Here is a 9,808-nt window from a genome sequence, read left to right on the forward strand (position 1 = left end):
GCCGTACCAGGTTAATGGGGGGCGTGTGCCCGCTCTCAACTTTCTCACCATCCCTCGCGCTTGCTGGCTGAGACCGGGTGGGAGCAAGTTTTCTAGAGAGGAACTGAAACACGTGAGTCAGCCTCTGTGCCTCGGACCACACGCTGCCTGGCGCACAGGTTTGGACGCGGCCTCTGGTGGCTGCCTCACCTCGGGCACGTCACAGGGTCGGCTCCCTGAGGAAGCAGCTCTGGGCCTGGGTCTGGACGGGCTCCTGGCGTCTTCAGCGGCCTCTGGAGAACCCGTTCCCGCAGCCCGGCCCGCCCCGCTGACAGCAGGCTCCGTCTCTGGGGGGTGTGCAGTGTGATTTTTATGCCTCGAAAGCCCCATGCAGCAGTCCCAAGGCACCAGGCACTGACCCTAATGAATGATTTGCACGGCTGAGTTCACTGCTCCATCCATCACGCGGTAGCCGACGTCTGCAACGTTAACGACGCTGCGTTTTTGATCGCGGCACACAGACCCTTTCAATCATCCTCAGCCGCGGGGAAGGCCTCAGACCTGGGCGCTGGGCCAGGTTAGTAAAACTTTCCATGAGGAGAGCTTTTTGTTCTCTCTGGAGCAGCACGGGCTCAGGAGGAGGGGCAGGTGAGGGGCCAGTTCACAGCCCAGACTGCGGCAGACACGCTCCGGCCGCCTCGTCTACCTGCTTGTTGTTTTAATGACATCGAGACTTTTTAAACCCAAGTGCTTCTGAGGGACTGAAAGGGCCGATTGTGGCAGAGGCCGTGGGGCCGTCCAGGTGACACAGGGAGGCGCCTGCGGCAGACCAGCCCCACGCCGAGGGACGGCCGCTTTCCTCACGAGGCTCGAGGGAGGGTGCCCACTTCAGCGGCACAGACCCGTGGGCACCACAGTGAGCCCCGAGCGCCTCCGTTTCAGAAGATGGGCCCCACAAATGCTCTCAATGCAGCAGCGTGTGACACAGAGCTGCCCACGCTAATGTGTAATTTCCTGAGTCCATTCCCCGTGGAGCCTCCTCACGGCCCTTCTCCACGATGCGGAACGCGTGGAAATCACATTGGAAAAGGAGCCACACAGAGCTCTGTGGCATTATTTCAGATCTACATTTAAAATAATGCAAGATACAGAAAACTACTGTTTAAAACATGAACCTCTGTGGCTCGGCCATGCTTGAGAAGTCTGAGGGGAAAGCTCAATCTTGGGAAGACACAAAGACGACCTCATTATTGGAATTTATTTACGGTCAAGCACTTCTGAAACAAAACTTGTGAGTAGAAAGGACTGGAAAGCAAAGAAATCCTTAAAAAAAAAAAAAAAGCTGGATTCATTTTTCTTTTCTTTGCTTTTTTTTTTTTTTAAATAGTGTCTCGCTCTGTCACCCAGGCTGGAGTGCAGTGGCGAGATCTCAGCTCACTGCAACCTCCATCTCTCAGGTTTGAGTGATTCTCCTGCCTCAGTCTCCCAAGTAGCTGGGATTACAGGTGTGCACCACCACACCCAGCTAATTTGTGTATTTTTAGTAGAGACGGGGTTCTACCATGTTGACCAGGCTGGTCTTGAACTCCTGACCTCAGGTGTTCTGCCCATCTCGGTCTCCCAAAGTGCTGGGATTACAGGTGTGGGCCACCGTGCCCAGCCTAATTTTTCATTTTGAGGTTTGAATTCCTTGAGACACACAGGACGTGGGCTGTGCGTGACCTTCAGGTTCCTGCGGCCAAGCAGAGGCTGCCACGGAGGAGGCTCCGGTGTGAACTGCCCTCCTCAGACCCATCAGGGATGCAAATGAGGACACTGTGGACCCCCCCACCCAGACTCTGCAACTGGACACTATTCTCTTATTTAAAACAAAATCAAAACCCAAACAAAACGCAAAACCCGTACGCACAGAATAAGTTCTTTCTACGTGCTCAGGGGCAGGCCCTCGTCAGCATCACGGTGTGTGAGGAGCCTGGATTGCGCCTGGCTGCCTCTGCACAGCTGTTCACGTGAAGCAGCAAAACCCTGAGGTGGCTCAGTTCACGGACCCACAGCTCTGATTCTGGTCAGGCAGAGGGAGGCTCTCAACCACGGCTGGGCGCCCAGGGGCCAGGGCCGGGTCCCCGGCCCCACGAGGACATCCCAGGCGCTGGCCTGTCTCCCGCTTTCTAAGCCCTGCACACAGCTCTGCGATCCACCACGGCTTGGTTCGCAGAGGGCTGGAGACTCAATCTGCGCCCCACGCCAGGCTCGTTTGGCTCTGGAGGCGGCGACAAGGCCGGCGGAAGGCAGAAGGGAAGCCAGGGAGGCTGGAGACGTGGACCCGGCAGGGCTTCTGGCACCTGCCATGGCCATGTCCTGCCACAGGCACTTCACAGGGCTCGGGGCTGGCCAGGAGGTCCCCTGCCTTCTGTCCCATCGGCCCATTTACAGACAGTCAGAGGTGTGTGAGTCTTGCCCCCACCACACAGTCTTATTTCTCTCCTGTTTGCTCCAACCCCAGCTTTTCGCTCTCTCCCTGTTGTGTAAACGAACAAAGACGGAGACACTGTCCACCTGCTGAGGACACTTGGGGTGCACGGCACCGACCTTTGACCTGGGTTCGTGGTTGTTCCTGTCTCCTGTCTCTGCTCCTTCTCCGGGTGCTGAGATCGTCCCTTGGTCGGGGAGCCCTGTGCTCCCCACCCTTCTCTGCCCCCCAACTCCAGGTCACGCTTGCCTGCTTTCTAAGCCAGCGCCTGAGCCCCTGGGTGGCTGCTGAGATGACCGATTCTCTTAGGGGACGTGAAATTAGACAAAATATATATTAATACTAAACCAGCACTACCCACATTCACCCCAGCCGCCTCCCTCTCCCGCTGTCCCCATCAAGATGGCCCCTATGTGGACCCCTGCATTTCTGTGGAGCTTGCTGGGGTCTGGGGGACTCAGGGTTTCACCTCACAATTCAGGTCTTCGCCCTGCGTGAGGCTTTCCCGACACAACCTGGGCCCTGACCTTGTTTATGTCATGGTGTTTGTGAGCCTGGGGTGTGGGTTCCAGGTTCCAGGGGCCGAGGGCAAGCCGGAGGTCATCTGCAGGGGAGGGGCCGACCCAGACTCAACCCTGACCCGGGACCCTTCCCGGCCATCTTGGGCAGACGCTCCAGCCATCTTCTCACAAGGACAGGCAGCGCCCCGTCCACAGCCCCATCCACCCAGGACACGGGAAACGGCGCGGCCCGTGTCACTCTCAGTGAAGGCTCCATCTCCATCCACTCCGACAGAGCAATCAACATTTGAATCTGCTCTTCTCACTGGGGAGGGGCAGGTGTCTAGAGTGGGTGGACCTGCCCCTGGGTGCTCAGGAGGAACCTGGAGCCCACGACCTGGTGCCTGTCTCCCAGGGCGGCAGCAATGTCAGGCCAGCACCAGGGACCACCCCATCCTGACCCAGAGCCAAGCCTGCAACAGGGACCACCCCACAGTGACCGAGGGCCTGGGCCTGCACCAGACACCACCTGCCCTAACCCAGAGCCGGGCCTGCACCAGGGTCCACCCCACCCTAACGCAGAACCTGAGCCGGCACCAGACACTACTCCACCTGCACCCCCTCAGCCCCCAGGACTCTCCTCTCCCCTCCCCTTCACACACACTGTGAGCAGAACTTCCTCTTCCACGCGCCCCGCCTGCCTGTGGACTTCCTCTGCCACGCGCCCCGCCTGCCTGTGGACTTCCTCTGCCACGTGCCCCGCCTGCCTGCCTATGAAGGACTGAGAGGGGCTGTCTGCCCGCGGGGGCAGATCAGGCCACAGCTGACACTGCTTCCAGCTGCCCAAAGCCTTAACCGCTGTGGTCCTGGCTGGGCAACAAGGGACCTCACAGGTGGAGATGAAATGGATGACATTACCTGCACACATTTGCCACATCACAGGGAGGTGTCTGCACAGGTATCTCAACCTCCATCCCAACCCTGACGCCCAAAGTAGCACCGCCTAGCGCCATAGGCTAACCCCAAAATCTTGTGTGTGGCTGGTCCCGGGTTATGGAAACAGAATGAAGGCAGGACTCATAAATTGCGGCCAGAACAGCGTGCAGGGCTGGCGCTCGGGGCCTGTGCTCAAAGTCCCAGGACCAGCCTTGAGCCTGATGAGACGTGCGTGTACGAGATGACTGTGGTTCGTGGGCTGGGGTGGTGGGAGGCTGGAGCCAGACTCCAAGGTCATCTCTGCTCTGGCAACACAGAAACCCCTGGGTCTTTTGAACAGGATGTGATCCATTAGATCCGAGTTTGGGGAAGATCACCACGGCAACCGAGCGGGGAAAATGGGGAGAGAGGCCTGCTGGGAACTGAGCTCACCCTGCGGGAGAGGTTGTCCTCAAGTGTCCCGGTGGCAGGACTCTAGGACAGAAACTTTCTTAAAAGGGGTGTGAGTGACTGCTTTACAGCTGGCGAATCTTGGGCTCCAGGGTCCCACTGGCGGTCAGGAGAGGCCCCGACGGGAATGTGGCATCGGGCACCCTCAGAGGAGCTGCAGGCCAGGCCCCGCTGCATGGCAGATGCACTCTGGCCTCAGCCCTTCCATGTGTCAGGGAGTCATCCATGCAACCCCCTCCCCGGTCCCGACCCCTCCATTTCCATGCACGGTCAGGTAGGCCAGGGCGGGGTCACACCCACACCCAGGCAGCTCCAACATCCCCAGCCTGTGCACTCAGCAACACAACAGCCCACCCTCCGTGGCCCACCAGGCCCCAAGGCGAGGCCTGGCTCACTTAGCTTTGACCTCTAGGACCAAGGCCAGAGGGGCCCAGGCTACCTGGTGAGGCTTTGGCAGTAACGGGTTGGGTAAAGGGATGATGTCGCCTGAGCACCATGTGGGTCAACAGTCCTCTGCCTGCTGTGTTGACGCAGAACACGTCCCAGTCCCCAGCACTCCCCTGGCTCACCCACCCCAAGTCCCACCCCAAACTCTACCCTCGCCATAAAGCCACACGTGAGCCCCAGGGCAGCAGAAACATAAACGAGACCTGCTTCCTACCCGGGCCTGCAGGATGCTGCCCAGACGTGGGAGCCCAGGGCTGGTGAGTCACAGCTGGGATAAGGCGTGGCGGGTGGGAAGAGAACTTCTCAGCACCTCCCAGCCACCTCGGGGCCATGTGGCACCACGTGAGACAAAGCAGGGCGAGGGGCTGGAGGCACGGACGCAGGGGTGAGGGGCTGGGGGCACGGACACAGGGGTGAGGGGCTGGGGGCACGGACGCAGGGGTGAGGGGCTGGGGGCACGGACGCAGGGGTGAGGGGCTGGGGGCACGGACGCAGGGGTGAGGGGCTGGAGGCACGGACGCAGGGGTGAGGGGCTAGGGACACGGACGCATGGGTGAGGGGTTGGGGGCACGGACAGGGGTGAGGGGCTGCAGGCACGGACGCCAGCGTCCACCTTGCGCAGGGGCTGGGGAGGAAGGCAGAGTCCATCTGTGCTCAGGAGGCAGCAGAGCAGGGACACGGGCCCCACGCGGAGCTCCAGCTGACCTCGCGGCGGACAAGGAGGACAGCAGGCAGGTCAGACAGAACTTCAGAACGACATCTGCACGGGACACAGAACATTGTCCTGGCCCCGCCCACAGTCATCATAAACCTCCAGAGAGTGGCCAGGGGCAGCCATGGGCCTCCAGTGTGTGGCTCCGAGGGACAGCCCCAGGGAGGCAGCAGCCTCCTGATCTGATGGGACACATCCCACAAAAACAGACGACGAGGGCTCCGGGCTCCGTGGAACACACTACCGCAAGCTCACACCCACACACACACACCCCCCCCACACACCCCCACCCCGCCCCACCCCCCCCCCAACACCCACCCCCCCACCTACCCACCCCCCCCCCACACACACACCAGGGCTGTGGGCTCAAGAGCTTCATGCTTTTGGGGCTAAAATATTTGCATGCATTCTCTTCAAAAAGCTTGTAGCCTTCCGTTAGGAAACAGCAGGGAGGCCTCACTCCCTTCCCAGCAGATGGGAAACTGAGCCCCCGACGCCCGGGAGTCCCTGCCCCCCAGGTCAGGAGGGGCCGATGCCGTCCCCTCCCCAGAAGGCCGAGGCTCACCTGGACCCCAGGCCACGAGGCAGGGAGTGGGCCAGAAAACACGAGCTGAACCGCCCTCTAACGCGTGGCCCCCAGGGCTGCAGGTGTGTCCCTGATCACAGCGCAAGCAAGTTGGGCTGCGCCTTGAGATGTAAACACTTGCCAAGAACGCCACGGCGCCTTCGGTCACTTGCCAAGAACGCCACGGCGCCTTCGGTCACTCGCCAAGAACGCCACGGCGCCTTCGGTCACCACTCCTCACAGAAAGGCCTGAGCGCTCAGGGCTCCCCACACCACCCGCCTGGCTACAGACATGAGGCCACTTCCTTCCCAAACAACCCCGTGTGCGCGGTGTTGGGTGCGTCTCCGCGCTGTGCGAGCCCAGGGGCTGGACGGGGAAGACCCTGCACCTGGGGCCTGAAGGCACATTCTAGGGCCCCCAGTGTCACAGCCGTCCCGAGCTCCTGGCAAGGATGCTGCGGCATTTAGAAGTGTTGACAGAACCGCACAGGGTAACGTGCTCATTGCTTCGGCTAAGCTGTTGTCTACAAGCCGTTCACAGGACTCAGGCAGCACCCAGAATGCCCCGACCGTGAAGGCCGGTCCCTCTCCAGGTCAGGGCTTTGAGCTTGAGCCACGTGGCTCCATGTTCAGCTGCAGAAGCAAACCTGGGCACCCAATATGAGCCTTAGACCCCGGAACAGGTGTTGCAGGAGGGTCTGCAGCCTAGGACCCGCCAAGGGCCCCACGTGTAATCACTGGAGCAGATCTCACGGCGGGCACCCCAGCTGGCGCTGACGCCATGGCATCACACGGGGGCACTTTATATCAGGAGGACGCACCCCACACCCAGCCCAGGGCCTCGGTGCGCTTCCACACGTGCCACACATGCAGCACGCACACGGCCCCTCCGTGAGCTCACGCCGCCGCGCCGGGCCGAGACCACATCTGCATGGCCACGGGCACTCACCGTCATCCAGGTACAACTGGTCCAACTCTTCAGGCTCTTGCTTGACCGTTACAGGAATAGGGGCCAAATTAGGACTACTGTCCTCACACGCCTCTGGCAGCAGCCGTGGCCGGGCGGCCGGAGACTCATCCCTGCGGACCGTGGGCGGCGGGTGCTGCGGGCGGCCCGTGGCGGGCGGGCACGCTGGGCTGCAGGGCTGCAGGCAGGTCAGCTCTTGGGCGGCGGGCGGGAGTGGAGGAGAGGGGCTGCTGGGGCAGAGTGAGTGTTCGAGACCAGGGGGGCAGCTACTGCTTGGATGCACACTCACCTGCTGCGGCAGCAGGGCCGGGGGCGGCTGCCCGGGCGAGCCGGGGTGCGTGGCCACTGGCCTGGGCACGTCCTGGACGGCGGGGGCCTCTCCGGCCGGCTGCGGGAGTCCGAGGTGGCAGTGGCCCGGGCTGGCGACGCCCTTGGTGTAGGCAGCAGGAGAAAGGTCGTGGAGCTTGGGGCTCGCACCAGCGGCTGCTGGCATCAGGGTGCTTCTCTGCGGACAGGGCGGGAAGCCGGCCACGAGGCAGGAGCTGGGGTCAGGTGGCATCGCGAGCTGCTGGCTGTAGTATGGTCTTGGGAGAGGACTTAATCCCTGGCTCACCGGCCCACAATTTGGAGCAGGCTCATAATCATCCGTGGGTTCTGTTTTTATCATTGGAACTGTGAGAAGGAAAAGAAAAGTTAAATAAACACGAGTTGCAGATTTGCAGATGAGTATGACCAGGCAGGCCTGTGGCTGCGACACCCTGCGCAAAACCGACAGGGCCCTGACTGGGTCCCTCTGTCTCCTGCCTGGTTCTCCCACCCCATTACAAAAAAAAAGGTGTGAGTCATCGGCAGAGAGAGTCGCAGCTGGTTCTAATACTGGCGAGGACTGTTTTCCTTGGACCCTCCGCAGCACTAACGTGCTATGAAAGTCCACTTGCAAACTGTGGTGGGAGCCCTGGACCCAGGGGCCTGTGGATTCGCAGGAATCAAAGCAAAAATTTCAACTTGGATGCACGACGGCATTTCTGCTCCCAACACTCGGTTTGATAAACGTCTGCACATTTGGTAAACTCAAACACACAACAAGATGGCTTTCAGGAGTCAGTAAAAATCCAACTGCAAAGGGGAATGACTGCTCCAGGAGAGAAGCCGTCCGTCACTGCGAAAGAAAAACACTGTGGCGGACGCTGGACCGCCTCCACGGTCCTTCTGATTCCCTTCTAAAGCCATGGGCTGTGCGGAGGCCGCGACCTGGCAGCCTTGGACGGAACAGGGGGCTCCTGAGTTTCTAGAGCTTTCTCCCACCCAGCCCTCCCTAGAAGTCTAGGGCTGTGGGGAGGAGCCTACAGGTCGGGCACCGGGTCCCCAAGGCCGCTCCGCCAGGCCTGGGCCAGAGCCGACACCGGCTCCCGGCCTGCACCCACCCCAGCCTTTGTGCCTGCTTCTGCAGGGGTGTCAGGAAGAAAGCAGGCAGGCGCGCAGTCAGCGGGAGCAGCGAGGAGGTCCCAGCCGGCATTCCTGCGGTTGCTATCTTCCTGCTGGTTTTAGGTCTCTCGTGCTACTTAGAGGAGACATCAGACGGCTCAGTGGCTCTAAAGCTCTCGCAATGGTGCACGCAAATTCCTAACAGACGCGCGGCGCTGCTCTGGGCGAACGCTGTGTGGATCCTGTTTGGCAGCAGCGTCGGCCACAGGGAGGGAAACTCCCCCTCCCATCACCACCTGGGGCCTATGAGTGGCCCCCAAAACCGGCACACAGGCTCCCGGTGCCAACACTGGCCGCCACACAGGGTCCAGCAGCCTCCCGCAGTAAACAAAAGCATCTCTAATTCGAGAGAAAATATTTAGTCCCGGGCTTGAGCCTGCGAGTCCATGCAGCTGTTCCCCACCACAGCTGGGCGCCGACGAGTCCACCAGCAGCTGCGACCGATGGAGATGGCGTTTTCCGGCAGCTCGTGCTACGGGAGCACCTGTGCTACGTGCAGCCTCCCCTGCAGCCCCCACCACAGGTCCCGGCGGTCGTGAGCACAGGGGCGAGTCATCTGTGTAGCCAAGCCACCTTCCCGCCACACTGGAGGCATCACAGGAACTAACCCATATGGGCCGTTCCCGGCTGTAGAATCTCGCCAGCCTGTGAGTCCGGGGGAAGTCAGCCGGAGCTTTCAACCCAGGGATTCCCAGTGGAGTTGCTGCATTTTGTTGCTTTTGTGCTGACTTTTCAAGTTCCTACTTTCATTCACTCATTCAAATCTTTCTATCATCCGCCCTGCACACTGCGTAGGGAGGCCGAGGTTTAAACTGTCCGCCCTGCACACTGCGTAGGGAGGCCGAGGTTTAAAGCGTCCGCCCTGCACACTGCGTAGGGAGGTTGAGGTTTTAGATGGGGTGGGTGACCAGCAGGTGCTGACGTCCAGGAGGCAGGAAGAAAATCACAGGGTAATCGTGATTACAAGGCCTTCCCAGGACACAGCCTGCAGCTCACTGACCAGGGCCCATAAAGCCACACTCTGCTGAGCGTCCTGCCAGGCTTTCCTGGGGCTCCATAGCCCAGGCGTCCCCAGCCTTTGGCCCGGGGCAAGTCCAGCCACAGAGAATGCAGAGAGTGCGGCCTGAGCTGTCAAGCTTGGAGAACGAGGCCAGGGGCTGCCTCTACAGTGGTGCCCAGGGCAGGGGAGGGGGAATGGGTGCGCTCCCCCAGCCTCGTCAGCCACCCCGCCCTGCAATCGCCACTGGGGTCACGCTGGAATTACACCCTGCAACCAGGTCACGCTGGAATTACACCC

General features: G+C 60.9%; 1 protein-coding gene across 2 annotated transcripts in view; it reads right to left on the reverse strand.

Moving 5' to 3' along the window:
- The window catches only part of NFATC1 (nuclear factor of activated T cells 1), an 85,811-nt gene that overhangs the window by 31,161 nt on the left and 44,842 nt on the right, over positions 1-9,808 (reverse strand). Inside the window, exon 7 of one of the 2 annotated variants that reach the window (XM_026455178.1) lies at positions 7,316-7,698. In XM_026455178.1, coding sequence (XP_026310963.1) covers positions 7,316-7,698 — 383 coding nt within the window. Of the gene's footprint in view, positions 1-7,008; positions 7,699-9,808 lie in introns of both variants that reach the window. The other variant, XM_026455177.1, reaches the window with a different exon arrangement.

The sequence above is a fragment of the Piliocolobus tephrosceles genome, chromosome 18, assembly GCF_002776525.5.
Source record: "Piliocolobus tephrosceles isolate RC106 chromosome 18, ASM277652v3, whole genome shotgun sequence".
Taxonomy (NCBI): Eukaryota; Metazoa; Chordata; class Mammalia; order Primates; family Cercopithecidae; genus Piliocolobus; species Piliocolobus tephrosceles.